This window comes from Bremia lactucae (genome assembly GCF_004359215.1).
Source record: "Bremia lactucae strain SF5 chromosome Unknown BlacSF5_NotPlaced_200_SHOA01000120.1_2678225bp, whole genome shotgun sequence".
Lineage (NCBI taxonomy): Eukaryota > Oomycota > Peronosporomycetes > Peronosporales > Peronosporaceae > Bremia > Bremia lactucae.
In genome coordinates this window covers 1,449,508-1,476,839 of record NW_027152213.1, presented here as the reverse complement: position 1 = coordinate 1,476,839, position 27,332 = coordinate 1,449,508, and the positions used below count along the sequence as shown (strand labels likewise).

The 27,332-nt window shown below is 44.4% G+C and overlaps 3 protein-coding genes across 3 annotated transcripts; 1 reads left to right on the top strand and 2 right to left on the bottom strand.

The window, feature by feature from the left end:
* The first annotated feature begins 1,185 nt into the window (after positions 1 to 1,185).
* On the top strand, positions 1,186 to 12,822 carry CCR75_000611 (uncharacterized protein). Its single transcript, XM_067958718.1, has 9 exons — positions 1,186 to 2,417; positions 2,485 to 2,586; positions 2,658 to 2,756; positions 2,822 to 2,926; positions 3,009 to 3,107; positions 3,185 to 3,283; positions 3,346 to 3,429; positions 3,494 to 5,085; positions 5,169 to 12,822. Exons 1-9 carry the CDS (start codon positions 1,776 to 1,778, stop codon positions 6,496 to 6,498), a joined length of 4,152 nt encoding a protein of 1,383 aa, XP_067814369.1. The 5' UTR covers positions 1,186 to 1,775; the 3' UTR covers positions 6,499 to 12,822.
* CCR75_000612 (uncharacterized protein) lies at positions 6,700 to 19,983 on the bottom strand (the record flags this gene model as incomplete). The annotated part of the gene is made up of 3 exons (XM_067958719.1): positions 6,700 to 12,824; positions 13,833 to 19,501; positions 19,580 to 19,983. The coding sequence occupies 3 exons, from the start codon at positions 19,981 to 19,983 to the stop codon at positions 6,700 to 6,702; spliced, it is 12,198 nt and encodes a 4,065-aa protein (XP_067814366.1).
* Positions 19,984 to 23,618: 3,635 nt separating this feature from the next.
* CCR75_000613 (uncharacterized protein) lies at positions 23,619 to 24,170 on the bottom strand (the record flags this gene model as incomplete). The annotated part of the gene is made up of 1 exon (XM_067958720.1): positions 23,619 to 24,170. The coding sequence occupies one exon, from the start codon at positions 24,168 to 24,170 to the stop codon at positions 23,619 to 23,621; it is 552 nt and encodes a 183-aa protein (XP_067814394.1).
* Positions 24,171 to 27,332: the final 3,162 nt, after the last annotated feature.

Sequence of the window (27,332 nt, the reverse complement as noted above, 5' to 3'; positions counted from 1 at the left end):
GGTTCTGACCAATCAACATCATTTTTAGATTAAGTGGTCATATAGTGACCACTCCATCCAATGACAGTCAGAGTGATTGTCGTTTAAGGGAGGGGTGATGTAACGGGGTGTATCGTTACATGAAATTAACGCTTAAAGGTTGTTAATTAATATATTACCTAAAAGGTAGATAATATTTGGAGGATATTACTTTATATAGTAATGTTCAAAATTCTTCTCTTGTCATACAACGAGAAAGTCAAAACAAAGACGTAAATGAATATACGAAGTTAAGCTTCAAAGTAAATATGTGCTACTCCTCTTAAGATACTGCCAAATGCACAGCTGGTGTGCCGCTCAGATGCGCTGGCATGTTCACATGACCGATCGTGAATGTTTCACAGCGAAGCCAACCCCTGTATTACTCACAGCAAAAGCTCGGTTCATATGCACTTTGTGTGCTTGTTTACTACGGCTACCAATTACCTCGCTGCTCGTCATCGACGCACGCAGTACGCATCCAATCACTCAACTCGATTAAAATTGCCGTTTTCTACAATCTGAGGTCGCATACTGGCGTCGACTCGCGTATCGTGTGGCACTTTTAATGGAATGGATATTTTTAGGAACACCCTCGCTTGTAGATGGCCGCTTAGGATGCTCCTACAGCTCCATGGTAAATTTGGCAAAACTATTTTTCTGATAGTGGAGAAAAGGAATAGGTTGTCGATTTAGTTGAGTCGAGCACCAAGGCAAACTCGTCATACTGACGGACGAAGTCCTCAACGTCAGCAATCAGCTGGGAACGAGGCTCCCAGCTGTCATGTGAAATTGCTATCGTTAAGGTCCATCTCGGACGTCAATTCGTTAATAACCCATTGTATTCTCGCTTCACGTATAACCTTTGCAGCAGTTTCGCGATGAAGCCTCGCAGTTTTGATTGCAGCTAGAAATTATAACTTAATTCTCTGCAATAGTCAAAGAAAGCATTTTTTCAAAATGTATTAATAAAGTTGCCCCATGCAAAAAATGTTTTTTTTTTTCGTTTCCTTGATTCAAGTTTATAATTATTTGCGACTTGGCTGCGTCGGGCGGATTCCGTAGGTGAATTTAAACTCCATTGTTTTCATGATTGTCAGTTATAATGTCGCGAGTTTAAATCATCACTGCAAATTGTGAGTAAATCATGAAAATTATTGGAAGCTGGTAAATTTTTATTAGATTATATTAGAAATATTGTAGTAATGCTAAATTTACATATGATACATTTTTCTAAGCGACCGGCTAATTAAAACGTAGAAGAGAAATATATATTTATTTTTCATTTGAAAGATCTTCGAAGGTCCTGTCATAATATCTGCTCTTAAATTGGGAGCTCACGCCGTCTCCAACTCGAATTTGCTCGACAGATAATGAATTATGCCATGGATCCGATAGACATCGCTCCTTTATTCTAGTAGTTACCCATTTGATTAAGCCCATTCGCGTGATGCACAGTGTTAAGAAAGAGTCAGCTGTTGTATACGGTAGTGTGCAGTGAAAGCCGTGTTGCTTCCCATTAAATCACACGATTTTTTTTCAACTGCCGAGCTAAGCATAGCCCGTGGTATTCAGTAAAAAGTTCACCGCGGCGAGAGGTTACTGGTAGTTCTCTTCAACTTGCAATTCCTTTTGCGTCATTGTCTAGTCGTTTCCGCATTAAGTCGCGACATTTCGCTGCCAAGTCCTTCGTAACCTATACAAAGATTTCAGTGACCATCACTCTTGATACTCACCCATTACGTTAAACCGCCCGCATGGGCAACGAGCAGTCCACGGCCAGCACTTCGCGCGGCGACGGCGTGCCTTTTGTCAGCTGGCAGCATAGTTGCAAGCAACAGATCGAAGAAGATCATGACGCTCCTCTTCATGCCGTCGTGACCGCAAGCAGTTACCACTTTGCCGAGCCGTCAAGCTATCGTTACGACCGCGTGCCGCGCGTGGTATCAGGAAATGCTGTGTTTACCAATCCACCGAAGGCCGATGGAGAGCTAGTAAACAAAGCTGAATTACTCGGAAACATTGCCGTGGTCGAACGTGGCGGGCGTGTTCATTTTCCAGACATTGTACGGCGTCTACTGGCCGCAGGAGTCACGGGGATTGTCTTTATCGAGCGCACAGACACTCGTCACGCGATTCAATCGCTATTCGATGGCTTTCATTCATCAGGTCGTCAGGCTGTGTCAATTCCAATTGTACTCTTGTCCAAGTACCATGCCGATCAATTAATCGCAGACAAACCCGAGCGACTCGCCATTGAATTGCTTTATAAAGAACACGCGTGCAAGCATGTCGTGTCTGACGACGTCTACTTTGGTGTCCAGACAGCAGCACGTGCAGGGGACGTGGAATTGCTAAGGCATTTATTAGACATCGATACGACGGGGTGTGTCGTTGAGGTACGAGGGTTTTGGTATATACAATGTCTCCATCACACTTCATGGCTCTTTCAATTGTGATCTATAGAATATACCCAAGGCAGTGGCGTTGTGTGATGCGGCAGAGAATGGACATGTGGATTGTATTGAAATTCTACATAGTGTGGGCGTGAAAATGGATGAGCAAAAGGTACAAGTCAATGTAGTTTCATAGATGGTCATCTATGACTGATGGAGGATAAATTTGTATGCAATGGATAGCCGACGGGGGTGTCGCCTTTGATGGTTGCTTGCTCGGTTGGTAATGTGGAAGCAGCACGAGCTTTGATGATGTTTGGGGCGAGTCTCGACTTGGAAGATGTGAGGAGTGGCTATTGTATAGGCGATTGGTTTTGCATGTCAAAAGTGACTTTTTTTATTGTTAGGTGCATGGTATGACAGCGTTGATGGTTGCGGTACGAGATGGTCATTTGATTTGCGTGAGACTCTTGATCAAGAAAGGAGCAAGAATCAATTTGTCCCGAAATCGAGTTAGTAAAGGATGAATTACTATTGAAATGGCTGTGTGCTGATCATTATTGTGAATTTGTATTGTACGTTCTATTGATATAGAATCGTGGTACCACGGCGCTTCATATTGCAGCACGCGGTGGTCTCGAAAAATGCTGCTTGATATTGATACGAGGCGGTGCGGACCTTGAAACTCAAAGTGTACGTCAATGGTCGGGACTTTGAAATTTGCAGCATGGAATGAGCAGAATTTTAATTCACACTGTTGATTCGTGCAGCCGAATTCAACCACTGCTTTAATGGAAGCTGCACGCGCTGGAAATTTAGGCTGTGTTACGATTCTTGTCCAAGAAGGAGCGAATTTGCTCGCAAAGGATGTAGGTGATGGCTGTCATTATACGCTTGTTCGTGTACTTATAACGCATGATGAATCTTGTAGCGCGAGGGTAAGACAGCAGAGCATTTGGCTCGCCTGGCTGGCCATACTGACATTGAAGATTTATTACGTGAGCAAGCAGAAAGTGTAAGTACTCTTATGTCGCAAAGAACTTTCATCAAACATCTGATAAACTTTACTTTTTAAATAGGAATCGGTGAAGAATCATCGGCGCAAAATTGAAGATACGGTGGCTATGACAGATTCAACGTTACAAGATTTATTACAGATTGCAAAGAATAACTCCATGTCGGTTGACATTTTGTACCGTGAAATGATTCGAGAGCATAAGTCGAGTGTTTGGCTCGAGCAGCCTCGAATTATCTATGAAGTCTTTCGCTTGCTTACGGTGCCGGTCACGTCTTCTGAATCAGACCCTACTAATGATCTTTACTACGGTAAATACACTGTTCAGCATTTCTGTAGCGAAGTTGCGCTGTGGTATTCGCCCAAGATATTCCAGAAAAGCTACAGACCAGGAGGAGCTGACTGGACACCAAACGCTGGGGACGCTTACGATATCACGACTTCGTCCGGGTACTTGAAAGTGCTCTTTAATTTTGTTTGTACTGCCGATTCACTCGATGAAGTGCTGCTGGTACTATTTTGCAAGGTTGTAAATCACCTTATTGTAAATCAAAATCTTGGAGAGCTCGTCTGGCAGTTTCTTGCTGAAGATGGAGCATTTGTCGTGCCTTGGCTGGTCTGCCACATTGGACTTGATTCCATTCGTGACACTGTTGTGTGGCTGCTTTACTCCGATATGTCAGAGACTGGCCAGATTAATGTGCAAAAGAGTCGCATGTTCGCTTGCTTGTTTACGCGCCTGTACTCATGGCAACGAACATTAGGCTGGGGTGTCGGAACAGCTTTTCAGCGAGACTCAGTTGAAAATATTTGCTCCTTGATCAACTATATCATTTACCCACCTTCGGTCTACATTATGAACAATGTTGCTACTTTTGTGGAGAACACTGACCACTCGTTGCCGTTAATCACTGATCAGCACTTTCCGCTTCATCACAACGAATTGTTAAAGTCATTACTAATTTATTTACTCAATACGACGGACGTTTCGTTTGGAACATTGCTCGATTTAGGATTCGCAGAAGTTTGTCGTCAATGTACACATGGATGCACGGTGCTTGTGATTCGTGAAGGTGGTGCTTTGTCTATCATCATGATGTTGCTCGGCACACTGGGCTATCACAAGAAAAAACGCGATGTAACTGGTGTTGAAGGTCTTTTGAAGACGGTCAATGTATATGTTATAAATGCTTTGATTCCCCGAATAGAAACAATTGTGAAATTATGTCGGGCAGTGGTGACATCTGACGTACCTGCGCTTCGTGTCATGTCCATTTTACATAATCCGGGAAGCATTAAGGCTGTGAACACGAAGGGGTCTGCTTTGTTACATATAATTACCTTTCTAAAGCGCTGTGTGTTTTTGCAAAGTGGCGACATTGACCGATTGCTAGCAGATTTTGGCTTAATGCCGTGTTTGCTAGCGTGTTACGGATCGCATCCAAACAACAGTATGCTTCACCACACCCTTACGGACGTCATTCGTTTTGTCTTGATGGATCCAGATCAAAAGCGGTTGCCGTCGTCTCCATTGCTCAACAGCCTCTTTATTGAAGATGCCAATATTCTCGACTTTGTCATTCGTGCGTATGATGAGAATGTGCAATATAAGGGTCATATGACGACCATTGCGAATAGTGTTTTCACTCTTACAAAGTACGTTGTCGATCGTTTAACAAGCGCTGCTGTGTAATCCTCTGAAATTAATTAATTGTTTGTTTTTTATTGGCCGTATAAAGCACCCCGAACAGGAAGAGCGAATCAGCCACAATCACGTGTCAAGATGTCGTGCGAAAGTTCACATCGCAGCATCAAAAGTGGGTGGAATTTGAAAAGGTACTCGCAGAGCAGAACCGTCTGGAAATGCTACCTCTAGGTCAGCGTCATGCACCGTTGTGCCACGGATGTTTGAAATTAAAACAAAGTGCAATTGAGTATGTTGGGACAGCGCTCTCGAATGCTGACGTCGATGAGTATACCGGCTACTTGGAGACGATTTTCTCGGATGCTGCGAGTCATTACTGCAAAGTCACGTACACGGATGAATTCATTACGGGTTTTATGTACAAGAAGGATAAAATTCACGACCATATCCCCATTCCTGAGCCCACTCGTGTGAGCTCTTTTATTCAATTTCCTGTCCCCATGCCGTTTCATGCCCTCACTTTTACTATCACCTTCTTCGGGTTGTGTCAAGTGTGCGATAAACTCTGGTACTGTGATACCCTTCAGAGTGCCAATTGGACGAATCGAATGAAATGGATCATTCCCACGTCAGTTCGAAAGTGGTACAGTTTTGGAGTCACAGAGGGTCCGGGCAGTGGTGCGCATGGTCTTCAATTCTCTTCCAAGGGGTACAAGAATTTTATTGTGCTTACGGATACATGGGGGCGTCAAGAGCAGTGGATGCATGCAATTGAAGACGCAATTCAGAGTCTCACGACGCAAATGTCGCGAGGCAATATTGAAAGCGCCATGGCCATTGAAATTGATAATGAAGTCGATGCTGACGAATTTGACGTGATGCGGATTAAAGAGGTCACTGTAGGGCTCAACAATGTCGGAGGACTGTTAATAGGAAGCGCTCCAAAAGGTGACTTAAGTAGTCGATGTTCGCAAGATGATGAAAGCGCGCGACGTCCCCGAAGCAATACGTTAACATCCATCGAAAGCGACACTACCGAGATACGAGACGACAAGGATCAACCTGCTGACGCCTTGTCTCCTTTACAAGAACTCACAATGCCAGCCATGCGATCGCGATCGACAATGGAACTTAAAAATCGTGACAATCCCGAGTTTCGAAAATGCAATGCAAATGGCGATTCGCAACGACGTTTGGATCTTAAACGTTTTCGACCGGATACGCAAAAATTTTCTGAAATTCTTGGTCGCTTTAAAATAGATGCGAACCGAGATCGAGTACCTTCGACGACATCAAGAAGCGTTGCTCCATTTAATCTACAGAATCTTGTGAATTCACATAATGGGATAAACACTCGATCTGCGGACCTTGGGGGCATGCGTCATGTTGTTTCGACTCCGGATCTCACACGAATGCAAAATTAGTCGTAGGAAATGTTCGTGACGATAAAAGTATACTAACAACACTTGTTTTTTTATATTCCTCTCTCTTCATAGCAGACTCTTAAAGACACAAAAGTAAGGCAGAGAACAAGGTAAGAGTATTGTTCTATGAAGTTATAAAATAGCTAGACTAGTTGTTCCCCGAGCTAACCTCCGAGAATACCTAGCACCATGACCTTTGCTTTACTCCTCGCGGTTTTTCTTCTTCTTTGAAACGCGCTTGACCTTGACAACTTGCGTTGGGGCCACATCGTGGGCAAAGAGTTTCGATACCTCAAGACCCGAGGTGAAGGCATTGTTAAACATGACCCGTTGCTGAAACGACGAAATGAAAGGGAGAAACATCGACACAATCATAATCGGTCCAAATACAATCCACCCCACGGCCCGATCGTACGCACGAGCGAGTGCACGCACGACAATATGGTGGTACTGCAGCCGTAGAATGCACATTTGCATAAACCAATACACGGCCAACGACAAAAGCGTGAAAATCGCAAATAAATTCCCAACCGACAAGACAGCAAGACTCAATAACGAAATGACAAAACAGCAGCATGAGAGTAAAAATTTCATCTTGCGAAGTTTGCGCTGTTTCATCGACATTTTCTTCGTCACGCGACTTGCAATGTATCCACAGCAAATCAAGAGCGCAAACAACACAAGCACCAAGCCTGATAATGCATACGTCAGCATATTGTCGTCGGTCGTAATGACTCGATTCGGACGTTCAAAGTACGCATTGTACATCATGTTTAAATACATACCAATGGCGACCAAGATAAAGCGGAGCTTGCGAATTCCAGTGATAATCCGAGCACCGCGTGTCGTGTGTTCAAGGTACTCCTGTTCATTGGACCACCATCCAAACCAACTATCTGCCGAGTCATTTGTCGTTCGTAACCAATTCTGCCAGTCGTTGTAATCCTCAATCACCTTGTCCCAATCCAAGCCACTGGGATTGAAAAAGAACGGAGCCCACATCCACGTCGCAGCAATAATCCACAACGAATACGACATAATGCCGTAATTTTGATTCGTTGGCAAGACACACGTTTGGTAATGATCATCATAACAACGCGATCGCCACTCGAGGTCCGTCGGTTCGACATTATTGTAGAAATCCTCATCTAATCGCCATGAACAATTGCACCACGAAAACGTGCCATAAGCATAAAACATCAAGAGCAAGAAAAAGAGCTCGACGCCACGATAAAAGTGGCTAAATGCATAAAATCGAAACAACTCGGCAAATTTCTCGTGCTTGATTGTAAAACCACGACCCGTTGCACGGTACTTGGCTCCGCCATGAATCAACGTACGATCAAAGTAGTGCATTCGAGTACCCATTTGAAACGTAAAGAATATCGGACCAAGCGTCATTACGTTCCAAATGAGGTACGTAAACCCATGACGAAAGCCCTGTTCAACACCAACAACAGCAATCACGGGCACCACGAGCAAGAAACCAAATTGAAAGGCCCACGACGTATTCAAAGTCCCAGCAATTCCAAGACCACCCTTCTCAAGAAAGTAGCTATCCATGCCACTGAGAGCCATGTACACCTTGCCATAGATAAAAAAGTAGACACCCACGACCGTCAACGATTGCGTAAAGTACCAGCCTAAATTTCCATAAAACCACGAGTGAAGCCGGAAAAAGTCCAAACGTGACGCCATGCGCATCGCATCCCGCGAAATCACCGCTTCACCCGCTCCAGACGACAACTTTGCTTCAAACAACGTCAATTGCTGCATGCCAACGTCACGACCTTTACCGACTTGAATAAACTCTTCGTGCGAGACACGACCACCTCGAAGCGTACTGTTGAAACCAGCAAAAATATCTTCCGAGAGATTAATCCCCTTGGATGCCTTGGCGGTTCCACCACAACTCATGGCAAACAATTTGTCAAAAATATCGGGATGCCCATAATGTTGACGCACGTGAAACAACGCCAACATTCGTTGTCCAAGCGATACAAACGATAATTCCTGGATCGACATGAAACTCGCTAAATTCGACACTCCGCCTGTAAACACGTGCTCACGAAAGCCAATAATAGTCAATGGACGTTTTTCTGTGCCCCGATCCATGGTCGATAAGAGATTGGGCATTTTTAAAGCCTCTTCCAAGTATCCGTCTTGATTCATATCAATACACTGCAAGAGTTCGCCACGTGAAAAGATAATGGCATGATTTTGATTCTCAGGCTTGCCTTCACCAATAATGGGATCCCCAGGCAATTCCACTCGATAAATCTCCACAATCTTTTCATCTTGTGCACGAACCAAGACGGAGAAAAACTTTGGTGGTGCGTCCTTCACTTTCTTTGGTCCATCCACATACGCGACACGCAAATTCAAGTGTTTGCGAAGTAAAAAGTCAATGTCTTGAGCTTGTTGCTTCTGCTCATCCTTTTGTTTTCCGTAAATCTGACACGTACAGACGTAATTGAATTTCAAATCGACCATTTCATTCAATTTGCAACATTTGTTGCACGAGCACGAGAGTTGATGCATGGGTTCATTCTCGCCAATTTCAAGCCAATGCAAAAACCGAATCGCTTCAGCATTGTACATCATTCCACGTACTGTGCGAGCAAGCGTCTGACCACGATAACTCGCCCACAATTGCACTTCTTCTGGATTTTTCTTCAAAGCTTCCGTCATATCCTTTGCTACAATCCGTTCCAATAAATTCTCCCACTCAAATGGATATATCGTTTGCAAGTAATACAACAGCTTGACACAATCATCATTCTGCGCCGTCAAGTCTTTAATCGAGTACATGACAATTTCATTATAATACGGCGTCGACACCGTCAAGGATCGAATCTTGCGAATTGGCTTGGCTTCCGGCATGTCCATAAACAAGGAATTTGCAAAGAAACGCAATCGACGTCGTCCTTCTTCCGATCGTGGTTCCGCATCAAAATTGTCGACAGTCAAGAGCTGATACGCGCGCGAAACAATATCCAACGCCGCTTCATCATTCACAATCTTTTGAAGCTGGACACTGGCATAATGCTGCGAATCACCGGGAAAAAAAAAGGAATTTGGTTTCAAAGGCGTATCATTCAGCATTTGAACTAAATTCTCTTGTTTCGTCAAGACAGTCTTTAAACAATTAATCACCGACTCGACGGAATCAATGACTTTATACAACGACCGTTGAAACTTAATACTCGTTTCCGTCGATTTCTTGGGCACTTCTAAAATCGATTTCATCAACTCGGCTGCCGCCGCGCGGCAGTGATACAAAGTATCCAATTTCAATCCCTTTAAAATCTGCTGATGCGACGCCATTTCTTCAATAAAATTATAACAATCATCCAATTCTTTATGTTCGTCGCCAAGCAAAATCCGCAACACTTGCGACGAAAACTTATACGATCCTAAAATCGATTCCACACGTAAATCATCTTTGGTTAATCGTTCACGCATTGTCGTTTCAATCTTTTGAAGCACCTTTTCCTTCTTCTTTTTATCCGACTTGAGCTTTTCATACAATGCCGAACACTCGAGTACAATATCAATCGATTCATCGAGTTTTCCCGCCGTTAAAAAGGCCGGGGGATACAATTTCCGACCAACTGTATCCTTGGAATCAATCAAGTAGCTCAAGACATTTAATTCCCGATCACTAATGACATCTGCTTCCCGTAAACTCGTCAAGCAACGATTCCACGCCATTGCAAATGGAATCGTGCGTTCAAACTCGGCGCCAGACACACCCGTAATCGAACCAATATTCGACGATCGACTCGATTGCATTGACATGACTTCATCCGTGCCATTTGGTGTCTTCATTTCACTATACACATCTTCGTCGTCGCGATGATCGAGTAAACTCGAGTACTTTTGCGTCTTGACCGTCAATGGCTTTGACCCTTGCGACATGGAAATCCGTTCAAATCGACGCACGGGCATAACCATTTCATCTTTATCCATTTTATTCTTTTTCGTCTTCTTCTTCTTCTTGGCCTGTTCTTCGGCAATATTTGGTACTAATTTCCGATTAAACACACCGGGAATGGACTTGAAAGTTAACCGAAGAATCCGAAACGATCGCAACTCGCCAATACGTAGATTAAATCCTGCAAACGAACCGTAAATGACCGACAAGACCGAGTAAAAAATCTGTGCGTCGTATAGAAACACCATCCACGCAGGAATCCATAAAAACAAGACATACAACAGATTATGAAACGTAATCTGAAGCATAAAATGGGAATATTGCAAATAATCCGACGATTCAGCCGAATAGACCAACAACGTCGTTTCCACGAGTGTTTTAATCACAAATTGATAATCAAAAATCAATTTCACGACATATAAAACGAGCCAAAAACACGTGTATCGACAATACGTTTTCATAGGCACGGGCATGGAACGACCGACAAAACCCATTCCAATACCCGAGAAAAAGCGGTTCTGGAGTTCACAGACACACACCAAACCAATCATTGCCAATCCGCCCAAGAGTGCCATTGCTCCTTGATCCGATCGACCCGTATTAATCAAACCTTGCATTAAATCCATCAACCGCGTTGGTTTTTGCGCTAAACTCGTAATATCAATTTGACACATGTCACAATTTAACAACCCATCGCCTTCTTGATTCAAAACACTCTTGACTTGCGCCAACCACGCTGGAGCACACTCCCTTTGATCATACACAACCGACGCAACGGATCCTTCCCCAGAAATCTCGTCGGCATTGCCCGTGCCACTAAAACAACCGTCAATTAAATCATGATAACATTTGCAACGACCCACGGTCTTTTCGACACATTTTGTAAAGGGCACTAATCGCAATAATTCTCGAAAATCTTGTGGCAATGTGCCAAATGTCGTCGAAGCCGATGTGAAAAAAGGCACACCCAAACAAGTGGCGAGTTTCGCATACAAACACTGATTGCCTGCCCCCGTACCCGTTTCAATAGTATCCGACAATGTATCGTCTTGATTCTCCACAAGAGCTCCTGGTGGGGCTGCATACTTTTTACCTAATATCTCCAATACGCGCGATCCGGAAGCTGGTTGAATGTCTTCGCCATACATAATGGCCGAATCGGGACACAAGAGAACCATATTGATCGAAAAGCCCAAAGTGGCTAAAAATAAAGCACAATTCATAAAAAAAATCCGACGAAAGGATATAATTGCCCGAGTCCAACTCCGTGTTTCATTAAATGTCTTCTTGACAATTTTAGGACGTCCTTTTTTGTCATAATTGGCAAATGCTTCACCAATGTTGGTATAATCGTACTTTAGACATTTTTTGGTCCAGAAAAATTCATTAAAATCGTCATAATTACGAATTTCACGATGGGGGGCACGGGCTCCTTTGCTGGTTTTCTTGTCACTATCGCGACGAAGTTCCGAGTACATGGGACTGATCGTATTGGTTAAAAACAAACCGGGTTCTTCCTGGGCACCACTCGTGACTTTCGGCAACATTGTGTGCAACAAAAAGCACAAACATTCTGGCATTTGCCGCAAATTTGCAGCTTCGCCCCAAATTAAGAAAAAAAGGGCCACATCGACCAAAGGGTCGGTGGTAAATTTGGGTTTTTGCGACAAATATTTGCACCATTTTTTGTAATTGGTAAATACGCGACCATGAAGACGTGCAATGCCTTTTGTGGCCAAATCAAGTTCAAGTTGCGGATCTCGTTGCCGCAAATAGTCATCAATCGTTTCCGTCGTATTGGGCACTTTTTTCTTCTTCTTTTTTGGTCCGTCTTCATCCTGTCCAGTCTGTTCCTTAAAATTTGTCAATAAAAGGACCAAATGTTCCTTTTGGTTCAACACACTACTCTCTTGGAACCCAAAAACGTGTTTTAAAGTGTCACAAATGTCTCCTAATTGCGCCGAGTGATTGAGCAACTCAAGCACGGGCGTATAGACCTCGGGCGGTCGTTCGAGCTCCAAGATATTGTGCTTAATCAAATTCCGGCCTTTTAAACCACTACCGACCAAATTCTTGGCACGTTGGCTCTTAATCATCTTGACATACCGAATCATTTTATTATTTAAACGATCGGCAGCGTCTTTCTCCTCAACAGAGCGGTACCGGACACTCAACGCTTGCTCCATAATATCAACGGCCCGCGTGAGTTTCCGCTCCGCTTCGATCGCATTGGGCGGCGATGCGTTTTGCATGGCCACACCGGCATTTACGAGACTCATGGCTTCGTCACACATTTGCCGTTGCAGCTCCAATGCCTCGGTCATGAGGCTCCCCGAGCTCCCTTCTCGCTCGCTGCCATTGCCATTCGTGTTGCCACTGCGAAGCATCGCTGTATTCGCCACGAGAGCAATCGGCTTTGGAAATGATGGCAGAGAAATTCCGGATATTGTCCGAGTGGCCTTTTCCGGGGGAGAGGCTGGAAACGCCCGTGCCAAGAAGCCAGTGCAATTAAACCGATCCCTAGATGGCAAAAGCCCATCAAATGCGGCGATCAGAACAAGCCAGACAGGCCACGGCGCATAGAAACGCCATTTGGGTCAGTCGTGAACGACCCCATTTCGTACGATCGCACGCCGGTCGCCAGGAAAGTGGCGACATCTTGAGCGCGACGGCGGTGTTGACGTTTTATGCTTTGATCGCGCCCAACTGTATTGTATAAGACGGAATGTCGCGTGGTCTTTTATTTTCTAGAACGCTGGATTTTAATTATATCTTGCAGACAATCTGTTTTGGAAACGTTGTTGCATCTGACAAAAGTTGTTAATTTTAGGACGTCGGATGGGTCCTGTTTTTTTTATTATAAATGTAGTGAAATTTTCTGCAGCTGCTTCAAAAAATAGATGGGCAAATAAAAAGGTAAAGGCGTGTGACATTAAGAGGTAATAATTGGAAAAAGATCCTTTTTTTTTTTGACGGGGTCCAACTTCATACGGTATTACTAACCTTCTACAAAAGGGTTCGTACCGTACTTCAGTCGTGTTTCTACTCGTTGCGATTATTCACAAAATAAGTCTTTTCAAAAAAGCGTAGCCAAACGTTCCCAATTAGCCACCCCAAAATGGGTACCTCTTACCGACCTAAAATCGTTCCAGCAACCTTTCGTGGCGATCTTGCCTTTCCTCGACGTTCATTTGCACGTTTCATGCTAAAAAACAAAGATTTTTTTAAGAAAAAGGCGTGTTGCATACCATCTCGTTGAATTTATCCTAAAGAGTTACTGGAAAGTGCAAGCATACAAAATACATGTATAATAGAAAAAAAGGAAACACAAAGGGAACGGTTCGCCATGCCCTAATCGATGGCTCCACTCGATCGAAAGCAGGATTCATCTAATCACTTCGTTTCTTTTTCTTGGCCACGCGCTTGACTTTCACAACTTTGCTCGTCGACGATGCCGCTTCGTTTGCAAAGAGTTTCGACACTTCAAGCCCTGATGTAAAGGCATTGTTAAACATCACACGCTGCTGGAATGACGATAAAAACGGCAAAAACATGGCAATAAAGAGCACGGGACCAAAAATGATCCACCCGACCCAACGATCGTACGATCGTGCCATCGCACGCACGACAACGTGATGGGTTTGATTCCGGTAGATACAGAGTTGTAGAAACCAGTAGACGGCAATCAAAATGATGACACTAATTTCCATCAAATTGGTCATGGACACAATCAGCAAACTCGCACCGGCCACAAGAAGGCCACAACACGAAAGCACAAATTTCATCTTGCGCAACTTTTTTTGCTTAAACGTCAATTTCTTCTTCACGCGACTGGCAATGTACCCGCAACATAATAATAAAATCATAATCAAAAACATTGCGCCAGTCAATGCATACGAAATCATGGAACCTTTTTCAATCTTTAAATCACGGTCTTCGTAATATGTCTTGTATGCTAATTGCAAGTACATTCCGTACGCAACGAAAAAGAAGCGCATTTTACGTATCATTGACATTACCCGGGAGCCTCTCGTTGAGTGTTCAAGGTACTCCACTTCATTGGACCACCATCCCGACCAACTCGCAGCCGAATCATTGGTGGTTTTAAGCCAATTTTGCCAATCATTATAATCTTCAATCAATTTATCCCAATCAAATCCACTTGGGTTAAAAAAGAACGGAGCCCATAACCACGTGGCCGCAATGATCCATAACGAGTACGACATGACGCCATAGTTTTGATTCGTCGGTTCGACACACGTTTGATAGTAATTCGCATAACATCGCGTGTTCCAGTCATTATCCGACGGTTTAAAGTAATTGTAAAATTTCGCATCTTGTGTCCAAGAACAATTGCACCAGGAAAACGTCCCATAAATGCGGAACAACATGAGCAAAAAAATGAGTTCCACGGCCCGGTAAAAGTGACTAAATGCGTAAAATCGGTACAATTCCGCAAATTTTTCATGCTTAATGGTAAACCCACGCCCCGTGGCACGGTATTTGGCACCACCATGGATCAAAGTGCGGTCAAAATAGTGCATCCGCGTACCCATTTGAAACGTGAAAAACAGTGGCCCGAGGGTCATGATGTTCCACAACAAGTACGTCACACCATGACGAAACCCTTGCTCAACACCCACGACGGCAACAACAGGTACAACTAACAAGAACCCAAATTGAATGGCCCAAGAAGTGTTTAAAGTGCCTCCAATCCCTAACCCTCCTTTTTCCAGGAAAAAACTATCCATGCCACTTAATGCCATGTATACTTTTCCATAAATGAAAAAGTATACACCCACGACTGTCATCGTTTGGGTAAAATACCATCCCAAGTTGCCATAAAACCACGAATGCAAACGGAAGAAATCCAAACGAGACGCCATGCGCATGGCATCTCGTGAAATCACACACTCACCAGCGCCTGACGACAATTTTGCTTCAAACAATACCAATTGTTGCATGCCAACATCCCGACCTTTGCCTACTTGAATAAATTCTTCATGCGAAATGCGACCACCTCGGAGGGTACTATTAAACCCCGCAAAAATATCTTCTGACAAATTCACACCTTTTGACGCTTTGGCCGTACCGCCACACCCCATGGCAAATAATTTATCAAAAATATCCGGATGGCCATAATGTTGCCGTACATGATTAATTGCCAACATGCGTTGCCCCAATGATACAAACGACAATTCCTGAATCGACATGAAACTCGCTAAATTCGATACTCCCCCTGTAAACACATGTTCTCGAAATCCAATAATTGTAAGCGGATACTTGGCCGTCTCGGAATCTTTCGTCGATAATAAATTCGGCATCTTTAAAGCTTCTTCTAAGTACCCATCTTGATTCATATCAATACATTGCAATAATTCACCTCGTGAAAAAATAATGGCATGGTTTTGATTCTCCGGTTTGCCTTCCCCCACAATCGGATTTCCTGGTAACTCGACGCGATAGACTTCTGCAATATTCTCCCCATCCGCTCGAATCAAGACACTAAAGAACTTGGGCGGTCCTTCTTTCATTTTCTTGGGACCATCAACGTACGCAATGCGCAATGTCGGATGTTTTCGTAACAAATACTCTAAATCCGCCGCTTGTTGTCGTTGTTCATCCTTTTGTTTTCCATAAATTTGACACGTACAGACGTAATTAAACTTCAGCGCAACCATTTCATCCAATCGCTTGCATTTGTTACAAGGACATCCAAATTGATGCATCACTTCATTCTCACAAATTTCAAGCCAATGTAAAAACCGTATCGCGTCTTCATTATACATCATACCACGCACAGTACGTGCTAACGTTTGACCACGATAACTTGCCCACGCTTGAACGTCTTCGGGATACTTTTTCAACGCTTCTTCCATGTCTTTGGCTACTAAACGTTCCAAGAGATTTTCCCACTCAAACGGATAAATGGTTTTCAAATAGTACAATAATTTGATACTATCGTCATTCTGAACTGTCAAATCTTTAATGGAATACATGACAATTTCATTATAATACGGCGTCGATACGGTCAAGGATCGGATTTTTCGAATGGGTTTGGCATCGGGCATGTCCATAAACAAAGAATTCGCAAAGAAACGCAATCGTCGTCGTCCTTCTTCCGAACGTGGTTCCGCATCAAAATTATCAACGGTTAAGAGCTGATACGCGCGCGAAACAATATCCAATGCAGCCTCGGAATTCACGAGACGTTGGAGTTGGACATTTGCATACTGTTGTGCGTCTCCTGGAAAGAAAAACGAACTTTGTTTCAAAGGGGTATTGGTGAGAATTTGAACCAAATGTTCTTGTTTCGTCAAGATTTTTTTCATACAATTCAACACCGACTCGACGCAATCAATCACGCGATAAAGCGATCGTTGAAACTTGATACTATTGTCCGATGTCGTCTTAGGGACTTCCAAGAGCGCTTTCATGAGCTCGGCACACGCGGCACGACATTCATGTAAACTCTTGAGATTCAACCCTTTTAAAATCGACTTTTGCGCCGCCATTTCTTCCATGAATTCAAAACATTCATTTAAATCACGATGTTCATCACCAAGTAAGAAACGCACAGCTTGCGACGTGAACTTGTACGATCCTAAAATCGATTCCACTCGTAAATCGTCTTTGGTTAATCGATCACGCATGGTATTTTCAATCTTTTGCAACGTCTTGTCCTTCTTTTTCTTGTCGGAACTCAATTTCTCATACACGGCGGAACAATCCACAATAATATCCAACGATTCGTCAAGTTTTCCGGCCGTTAAGAACGCTGGAGGGTACAATTTTCGATCTTCTGCATCTTTTGAATCAATCAAGTAACTCAAGACATTCAGCTCTCGATCACTAATTACGTCGGCTTCACGAAGACTTCCAAGACAACGATTCCACGCCATTGCAAAGGCAATTGTACGTTCAAAATCGGCTCCCGACACGCCGGTAACGGATCCTAATTGCGACTGTCGACCTGTAGAGGACACATCGTCTTTATCCATTGGAGTCTTGACTTCGTTATACAAGTGATCCCCACTCTGATCCAAGAGATTCGAATACATTTGTGCTTTCACAGTCAATGGTTTAATGCCATCAGCCATGGACACGCGTTCAAAGTGACGCACGGGCATCTCAGCAATTTCTTTGTCACCTTGCTTCTTTTTCTTTTTTGTCTTTTTCCCGTCGGCCGCCGTGTCTTGAATATTCGGTACAATCTTCTTATTAAACATACGTGGAATGGACTTGAACGACAATCGCAAGACACGAAACGAACGCAACTCGCCAATGCGAAGATTAAATCCTGCAAAAGATCCAAAAATCACCGACAAGACGGAATAAAAGATCTGTGCGTCGTACATAAAGACAAAGAAGGCAGGAATCCATAAGAAGAGAATATATGCGATATTATGGAACGTCATTTGCAAGATGAAATTCGAATATGGCAAATATTCGTCTTCTTTTGCATACCAGATAAACAACGTCGTTTCGACCAAGGCTTTGATCATGTATTGATAATCAAACGTGAGTTTGCACATAAAGAGCAAGAGCCAAAAGCACGTATATCGACAATACGCACGAAATGGCACTGGTAAAGACCGACCAACGTATCCCGAACCCACGCGAGAGACCATTTTATTAACGAATTCACACGCGAATACAAGCACTAAACACGCGCCACCAGCGGCCATGGCTAATCCGCCCATGTCGGTTCGTTTCGGATTATCGATCTCTCCTGGTAACAATGGTGTGCCATCTCCAAATTCCAAGAGACCACTAAACAATTCGCCAATCTTGCCATTTGTAATCAAAGCTTTCAAATCCAATTGACAAATTTCACAATTTAATTTCCCTGGACCGGGTTTTTTAATAATCGATTCCACCGAAGCGCGCCAATTCACGACACACAGACTTTGATCAAATTCACTTGCCGCGGAGAAAGCCAATTCATCTTCCGTGACTTTCGTGGTCACGCCTTTTTCTTCAAAACAATTGTCCAAGAGATCTAAATAACAACCACATCGACCAGTGGTTTTCTCGACACAATCCGTGAATGGAAGTATTTGAAGCAATGCTTTAAAATCAATCGGAATGTCATCAAACACGCCACTAGTGTAAGACATACCAAGACACGTGGCCAAGACTTGCTGATTACACGATGGACCCGTATCGGAGTTGGTTTTATCTTCCCCACCATCGCCTGACCCAATACTTGTAACATCCGATGCCGTAAAATTCTTTCCAAAGACGGTAAACCCACGGGAATCGCCCGTACTCAAGTCGGCTCCATACAAAATGGGCGTATCGGGACAATACATGACCATATTCAATGCAAATCCACACACGGCAAGAAAGAGGGCACAATTAAAGCAAAAAATTCGTCGAAACGACATTAATGCTCGAAACCACGTGCGTTTTTCCACAAAACTCTTTTTAATTACATTTGGACGACCTTTCTTATCCACTTGTCCAAAGGCTTCATGAAGATTCAATGGCGTGTATTTAAGACACTTTTTACTCCAGAAAAACTCATTAAAATCGTCATAATTGCGGATTTCAGCATGCGGGGCACGCGCTCCACGGGCAGTTTTCTTGTCATTATCTTTTCGAAATTCCTCAAACATGGGTCGAATGATTTCACTTAAAAAGTCTCCTGGATGTTTCCCACCACCACGTGAAGAAGCTTGAGGTAACGACGTATGCAAGAGAAAACAAAGACATTCCGGCATTTGTCGAAAATTACCCGCTTCGCCCCAAATTAAGAAAAACAAGACAATATCCACTACGGGATCACTCGTAAAAGCTGGTTTCGTGGACACGTATTTGCACCATTTCGTATAATTGGCAAAAATACGTGTATGAAAACGTTTTATACCTTTTGTTGCCATGTCCAATTCTTGTTGATAATCCAATCGTTGAATTGCAACATTTGTAGGATTCGGTTCATCTTCTTGAAGCTTAAAATTTGTCAACATGAGCATGACATGTTCCTTTTGATTTGCCACATTGGCATCTTGAAATCCAAAGGTCGTTTTTAAACTTTCAAACACATCCCCAAGAATCGACGAGCTATAGAAATAAAAAAAAATCATCATTGTAAGTTTCATCCTTTCGTATTGATACTAAAAAATTCGTTGCAGGACGTACTTTGTTAATAATTCGACAATCACCTTGTAAGTTGGAGGTAATTTGTCCATGGGTAAAATGTTGTTTTTTGTATTATGGGCACGACCGGTGGCCCCACCAGCGGAGCCTTTTTCACGCTGACTTCGAATCATTTTGACGTACCGATTCATTTTATTGGTTAATCGTTGACTGGCATCTCGTTCTTCTTGCGTCGGGTACTCAATCGTGAGCGCTTGTTCCATTAACGTGACAGCACGGGAGAGCTTGGCATCCGCACCTGCAGCGTCTGGAGGGGACGCGTTTTGCATGGCAACGCCTGCGTTGACAAGCTCCATGGCTTCATCGCAGAGCTTCTTTTGCTGCTGCAAGTGCTTGCTGGAGTGCATGGCATCGTCGCTATCGACGTCGCTCCCTGAACGCGCCATGCCGAGAAGCGGGGGGTTTAAGACTGACAGCGGGAGAAGCGCGAGAGTCAGTCGAGTGGTTGCGACTTTAGGGGCGTCGAGCCAGCTGGTCGCCTGTACGAACGCTACGATTGCACGGAGTACGACCCCCCCCAACGGACGACGCGCATCGTACAGAAAAAAGCCCTCTTTCTATTAATATCGAGGTCGACTAAATGACTGGGAAAGATGATATGGGGTAGAAAACGAGTGGGAGAGAGCGAAATTAAGAGGATGAAAGAGGTTTTGAGAATACATAACCTTGAAGGTTAGATTGAATTTGTACAAACGACGCGAAGAGCAAACGGTAGGATTTATTAGAGATGATCAGATTGGGAGGGCGAGTCGCCATGTCATTTAGTAGGTATGGTCGCCCCGTCGCTTTACGCAGTGGGAGCGACGTCGTACGAAGAACCAAGTGGCTTAAAAGGTTTCAGAATTTTCGCAACGGATTTTGTGTTACTGGCATTGTATTAATATAAAACGAAAGAAGGAATCCGAGGATTTATGCGTAACAGCTCAGAACTGGAGAGAGCACAGTTAGGTCGAGTGGAAGGGGTTGCCTCTCGGCTGGACAAAGAGGCAGAGTGTCACGACGTGGCCAAATGACATGGTGGTGCCATTCGTGTGAGACACACGGTTCAAATCCCAAGCTCAGAAATTTATCGCACTTTTCGCGCTTCAAGTCCCTTTGAAAAGACATAATCGAAGCTAGTAGTTATTTTTATAACTACCAAAAGCTGTAGATTTGGCGCGCTTGTGGCCAAGAGGAAACATGAGCCGGTCGAGTAGCAACTTTTTACATCCTAAGAACCGCTGGCATCTTTCCAGTCGTTTCCCTATCTCTTTTTAGGGATTGCATCCTGCCATCTGCTGGATTTTTTTCAACAATGAAAACATGACGGTCTGTTTTCTACCATCTAAAGTATTAGTTAGATTTTAGAGGGATATATAAGTTTAGACAAGGGATCCAATTTGTATGCGAATTCTGAAAGAAATTGATTTACTTAATATCGGGAGAATAAATTATGCATCTCAATTTAATATGAAGAACATATTGTATTGCACGCTTCGTTGCACGAAAGTGTTTTGTGACCCGTCACAACGCGTATGACGATGGTGATCATCAAGCGCGCATCGACGCAGCGTGATTCGTGAACATTGTCATCGTACAGTCGTGTGGAATCTGTTATGGGGCACACATTGGTTGGAGAACCGTTGTTGTGGTACATTTACTATATTGGTAAAATACCCGTTATCCTATTCTAAAATAGTTAATTACTTAAATCCCATATATTATGGGTAACGAATGTGGTCGCCGCCAAATATAAATCTGGCGGCCGAAATCTATTTTTTAAATTAGCTAGGGCAAGGCTTCAAATTGAATAAAGTGCAATTCCCCTTTTGATATTAAAGCGTTAAGTGCCTTTCTAAGGCTTGCGCATTGATCTGTAAGAGATAGTAGCCTTTCTAAGGATTTATTAAGCTTTAAAGCTTGTACGACTCCCTGAGTTGTTACAACCATTAGTTCTATTGAATCCAGAGACTCTCTGAGTCTAGAAGTCTTCCTCTAACTTTAGGAGCGAGGTAGCTCCGCTACACCTGGTAAAACTCGTAGTCAATAAGCGCCTGAGTCTTTATAAGACTAAGCCTTCGTTAAAATGGAATAGTTTCCAATACTTTAAAAGGCGCAACGCGCAGCTTATGACAAGCTCAAAACTTTATTTGGGCTTGAACATGTCGATTTCATTATATCCTAAGGACCAGAGGTCCTGCATGCAAGGCTTGAAGCCTTCATGCGATATGAAAATCCTCCCTGATAGGCCAGGTATAAGATCACCTTGCGGCATCTATGCCAACCCGGTACATCTCTGTTCCTGATTCAGAGCCAAAGGCTCGCTCTCTAGCTGTCACTGTAAAGACATTTGGAAGAAATAGGGAGAAAATCTTCCTTTTGGCATTAAGCAGATTGAGATATTCATTGAGTCCGCCTTGCTCTTACCAGAACAGCAAAGGTGGCTATGGCCATTTCCAAACTCGGAGGTAGGGCTATGGAGTGTTTACTATTGTGCAGTATGTCCATAATCGACGCTTTTACCTCATGGGATTCGCTGAAACAGCAAATGACCAGCATGTTTGCACCGCCTGATCAGGCTTTTCGCATGCGAGCACGGCTCCTAGCGACTCGACAGGGTAAAACGAACCCTAGAGGACTATGTCCAGCAGTTGAGAACTCTAATTGCATTTATGCATCAAGACCCGGTGCAAGAAGCAAATGTCGTAACTATCTTAACGGGGGTGTCAATGAGGGCGTTGCCCGGACGGAATTATTCCGACATCATCTTGCAACTTTCGAAGAGGCAGTTGCCATAGCGCTATGCGCTGAGTTCGACTTTATGACTGCTTGTGTTAGCACGCCTATTTACCGAACAAGCTCTTCGGGCCATGAGTACCGTCTAATAGACTGGAACCCATGGATCAAAGCCTCGTGGAGGAAGGAGTCTGCGTCAGCCAAGACATTCGGCTTACTTGGCTTATATTCTACTTTGAAATTAAATTCAGAGAAGAATGTGAGCCATCTTGCCATTCTAGGCGTGAGGTGCGGTGAGTTTATTGCGGTCCGCAGTGATGCGTGATCCGTATAAACCACATATGGTTCGGTGCCCTAGGTGCACACAAAACTTGACAAGAGTATACTTTACTGAAAGTAGCTCTTTGTCATGCACGGGGTAATTCAGCTCGGCGGCTTTTGAAAGCCAGGACTGATAAGAGATAACACGCTCGACGCCGTCGTCATCCTTCTGCATGAGCGCGCTGCCGATTGCAAAATTACTTGCATCGCAGACGACGCTAAAGGGCTTATCCGCGTCTGGCAATGCCAAGACCGGTACCTCTACAAGAGATTGCTTCACTGATGTGAACGCATCATCTTGTTTTTTTAAGCAAAACCATTCTGCTTCTTTTTAAAGGAAGTCAGATAATGGTTTAGTTTGCTCAGCATAATTCTTGCTATATGTATGCAAGTAATTAGCGAGCCCTAGGATTGGCCATTCTTCTACTGATTTTACCTTGTCTGGGTCTGCTTGTACATTATGTGTACCTACGATGGACAGTCATATTGAGTATGACCGACTGCTCCACAATTAAAACATTGACGGGTCTCTCCAATCGCTGCGACACCATCGCGTCCCATCTTCTTGGCGTTTCTCCGTTCGTCTACGACCTCTTGTGCCCATGCTATTAACTCTTGCTAGTGTGCAATGTAGTCCAACGATTTGGGTTAAATCGGATCATAAGCATGTGCTTTAAGTGTGATGCGGCGTATTTGACGATGTTATCCACAATAAGCTGTTCGCTTGAGTCGCTTACTCGAGCCAGATGCATCAGGTACAGCAGATGTTGTGGCCACATTCTTAATGTTATTTTAGCTTCCGTAAACAATGCGGATGCTTGCTCATGCGTGACCACGACGCGGAAAGCCTTGTACATCTCGTCGAGCATGTACGTCAATTGAAGGCTTATTCTCCACCATGTGGCTACGTTCTGACGAAGTAGTCGGCAGCGCTTGAGTCCATCTGGAGGTACTCCCCGAGCTTGTTCACTTTAACTTGCTCTCTTCAGCGATAACCAGTCGCCAATTCGGCCATCTCCAGTGCTTCAAGGAAACTGTAAGCCCATTCACGAAAACCACTGCCCAGTCCTACGTAAAGCTCGTTACCCGTAAGGCATTGAATCATGAACTTTGACGTCTTGTTGCTTGGCACTGCGACCCAAGAAGGTCCAAACTGTTCAACGCCGCGCTGGTACTGTTCTTCGATGATTCCTTTGTGAGGCTGGCTTACTGGCACGTGCTGGCCACGAGCTGCGCGGGTGTAAAAGCTTCCTTGGGCAAACTGGTTGCCAGCAGCAACTTGTGCCTGCTGGTGGAGATCGTTTAGCGTCAATCTTGACGCGAGTTGTCCCCCCTGGCGTGCAACATCTTGGATACCGCTAGCGCCTGGTAGCGTCAGCGGGGGCACGTTCGCGGGCACGACTTGCAGGCTTACTCGGTTGCCGGTTGTCGACAACGGACTTGTTGAGATCTGCCTTTCGAGGCCATCCATCCGATCACTCAGTCTTTTTAAAAGTGCGATCACGGTTGAGTCTCCGTCTTCCTCGTGATCGAACATCGTGCAGAATTTTCTGAGCCCCCTTTCGTGAGGTTCCTTGAAAGCGCGCTTGGATCGCGCTAGCTATACCTTGTAGGGGTGCGTGTGTCACTCCGTTCCAAGTTTTACGAGTATGGGCTCATAACCTTTTGGTTTGTGGCTGGCAGAGAAGATTGCAGAGTGAGTATATTATCCATGGTAGTTCAATGTCTTCCTAACTAACCTTGAGATCTTTCCATCTTCTCAGCAGGCGCCCCCAGAGCTGATTTATGTCATTCGTGCTGGCGACTCTCCCGAGGAGTCGCGACACTTCAAACTTCAACTGTATCCTGTTTCCTACAGCTCAATCGTACTTGGGCGGGTCCATACGAATGGGCCTCGGCTGATGCGGCTGGGTCGAGCATCTCAACAGTCCTCTTGAGAGCCTCGCTCTGAGCCTGCTCATGCCTCAGCTGATCCTGAGTCTGAGTGACGGACTCCACCGCAGCATGGCTCTGTGCCTCGGATGCAGCCCTCCGCTTTCCGAGCACGAATGCCTCCAACTGCTCCAACTGAGCAACATGTTGCTCAGGAGAACTACCTAGGAGCCTGGCCAGGGCTTCTTCACCAAGTCCCTGCACCATAAGCCTTGCCACCTCTCGATGTTTAGTATTAGTTCAAAATTTAGTTAGCATTAACAGGTAGAAAGAAGAGATACTTAATTATATTAATACAGTTTTCATTTAATCCTCTTTAAGGAAGTTGTCTTAAAGAGTAGTCTTCCTCTGCACGTACTAGTAAACGTGAAGGAACGTAAGGCACCACTCGCAACTGAAGCAGCACGAAGTGAACTTGTACTGAAGCAGTACAAGTCGGCAGTGCCGCGTTACACCTGGGTGCACTTTGTAGGCCGTCCAAGGACCACATTTTCCACATCTAACATGAACTTGACGAGATGAAAGAGAAGGTAGCCTTGCCGAATCAGCAAGGCTCTCAACAGGTAGAACTGTTAAGGTTGCAACAGGTACAGGCCACAGTACCTGGGATTACGCACACGCGTCGTCTCGAAACTCTAAAATTTGATATCTCTAAGTATAGAAGAGTCAAAGAATACTCCCTCTTAAGATAATTTGTCGAGTTGGACGATGCCATAAGGGCACGTCACATCGTCGACGAGCAAATGCAAGTCGCATTCGCTCAATCAAATTTGGCAGGTCGTGCCAAAACGTGGGCACTTGGCCTTAAGTTGCGCGACCCATATGTCTATGGGTCGCTAGAGGCTTTTAAAGCCCAACTCAAACAGACGTTTGAATCGCCTTGGGCTGAGTTCAGAGCTCGTTCAGAGCTTTTGAAACTCAAGCAAGGCAAGCGTGATGTTCACGCATATGCCCAGCACATACGACGCTTAGCGAGTTGTATTACAAATAACCCAGTCCATGAACACACGTTGATTACGGCGTTCATGCAAGGTCTTACTGATGGTCCTGTAAAGACTTACCTGTTCCGCTTGGAACTGGATACGCTTGAAGAAGCAATATCCGTTGCGGAATAGGAGGACTTAAGCTTGAGACTAATTCAAGCTAATTCGTCATCGTATCGTCCTCCAAGACGACACGAGCTGGGATGTCCAGAACCTATGGACCTTGCTTATATCGAGAGCGAGAAACCTCGCATTTCGAACAATAAGCGATCACAGAAATGCCATCGCTGCCAAAAATTAGGACACTTCGCTCATGACTGTGGTGCCTCACGCCCAGTACCGAAAGGTACTGAACGTAATTTTGGATCGTATGCCAAAAAGGGCATCGGTCGCGGATCCGACGTTGTTGCGAAATCGCAACAGCGAGGCGGACCGCCAAAAAATGGACGGGGTCAGTAGGGGCGCAACGCCCTACTGATCCAGCAACCTCAAGAGAATTTGCAAATTTTTTGACTAAAGTTGCTCCAGACACACAATCTTTATGTGTCTCTGCATCTGGTGATGAGGTATCTCTCATCACCTTGAAGTTTAAAGTGACGAATGATTTGTCACTTAGAGCCCTAGTGGACTGCGGCGCGTCGAATAACTTTATTTGTCGCCAGTCACTAGAGGGTCGTAGGCTCAAATATGTTGAGCGCGACATCTCTCCAACGAGGATGACGGTGCGTCTAGCGACAGGCGCATCGATAACAGTGATGAAACGCGTAGTGAAATTTCACTACACGTTCAAAGATTTACAGTACGACGATGATTTCATCGTACTGGATTTGGATGACAAATTTGATGTCATCCTATTTTACCTTAACTCAGAAAATATGAGCCAAGAATTAGCTGGCAGCATCGATCCGTGAAGATGCCTGCCACTTGTTCATCAGATGGCCATCTGATGAACGTCTTGGAGCGTCCACAAGCGTGTGGATGTACTACGAGTGAGTGCGATGGCCTCACTTGTGGTACGGTCGTTAGTACAACTGCACAAGATCACAGTGTGATTACAAATCACACTGTGGAGTCAGCTGCTGGAGGCTGTGCTAATGAACAGGCAGCACCATGGGTCCACCATCGAGTGGATTGAGACATGAAGGTAGGCCTAGCGGACAACATTCAAGGAGTATACCGGTTGCCCCAAAAGGACAACACGATGATCCTAGGTCGAGTAGAGAGTTGACCGTAGAGGGCCCGACTGTGATAGCGCAATAACACTCGGAAGACGGTGAGGGAAGAGGTCCTCACGTACTTGAGGATAAATCTTTTCAAATAGTATAAGTAACTAGACTTCAAGATCCCGAGGGATTAATCCCTCGGTAACCTGTGGATAAATCCCAGGAAGAAACCGAGACATTAAATGTCTTGGTTAATGACGGATCGAGAGTAGGCGCTTTTAATCTTGATCTGTATGCGCCTCCGAAATTAACTTCGGAGATAACTCAATTACCAACCCTAGAACCTAAGCGGTTCTTGAGAGATCTGCATTGTGGGAAAATCAAGCAGATCTGCGTACTCGTCACAGAGGACGATTACGTAACCGACATTCGGTCAGCGGTAATTTTTGCAGAGAACGAACGGGTTCTCAGCAGCTCATCGATGGACGAAAGTGTCCTCGATGTGAAGACTCGGATTGAAAGATACAGTACTCAATCTTGGGAGTCACTCAAGGGAAATCCTCTATACGAGGATTTAATAGAATTCAGGGATGTATTCCCTGAAGCAGTTCCATGCGAGTT

Coding starts and splice junctions, on each gene's coding strand:
- CCR75_000611 (XM_067958718.1), top strand. CDS start 1,776: ATGGGCAACGAGCAGTCCACGGCCAGCACTTCGCGCGGCGACGGCGTG. Junction 2,757..2,821: donor CGAGTCTCGACTTGGAAGAT/GTGAGGAGTGGC, acceptor TTTTATTGTTAG/GTGCATGGTATGACAGCGTT. Junction 2,927..3,008: donor TCAATTTGTCCCGAAATCGA/GTTAGTAAAGGA, acceptor CTATTGATATAG/AATCGTGGTACCACGGCGCT.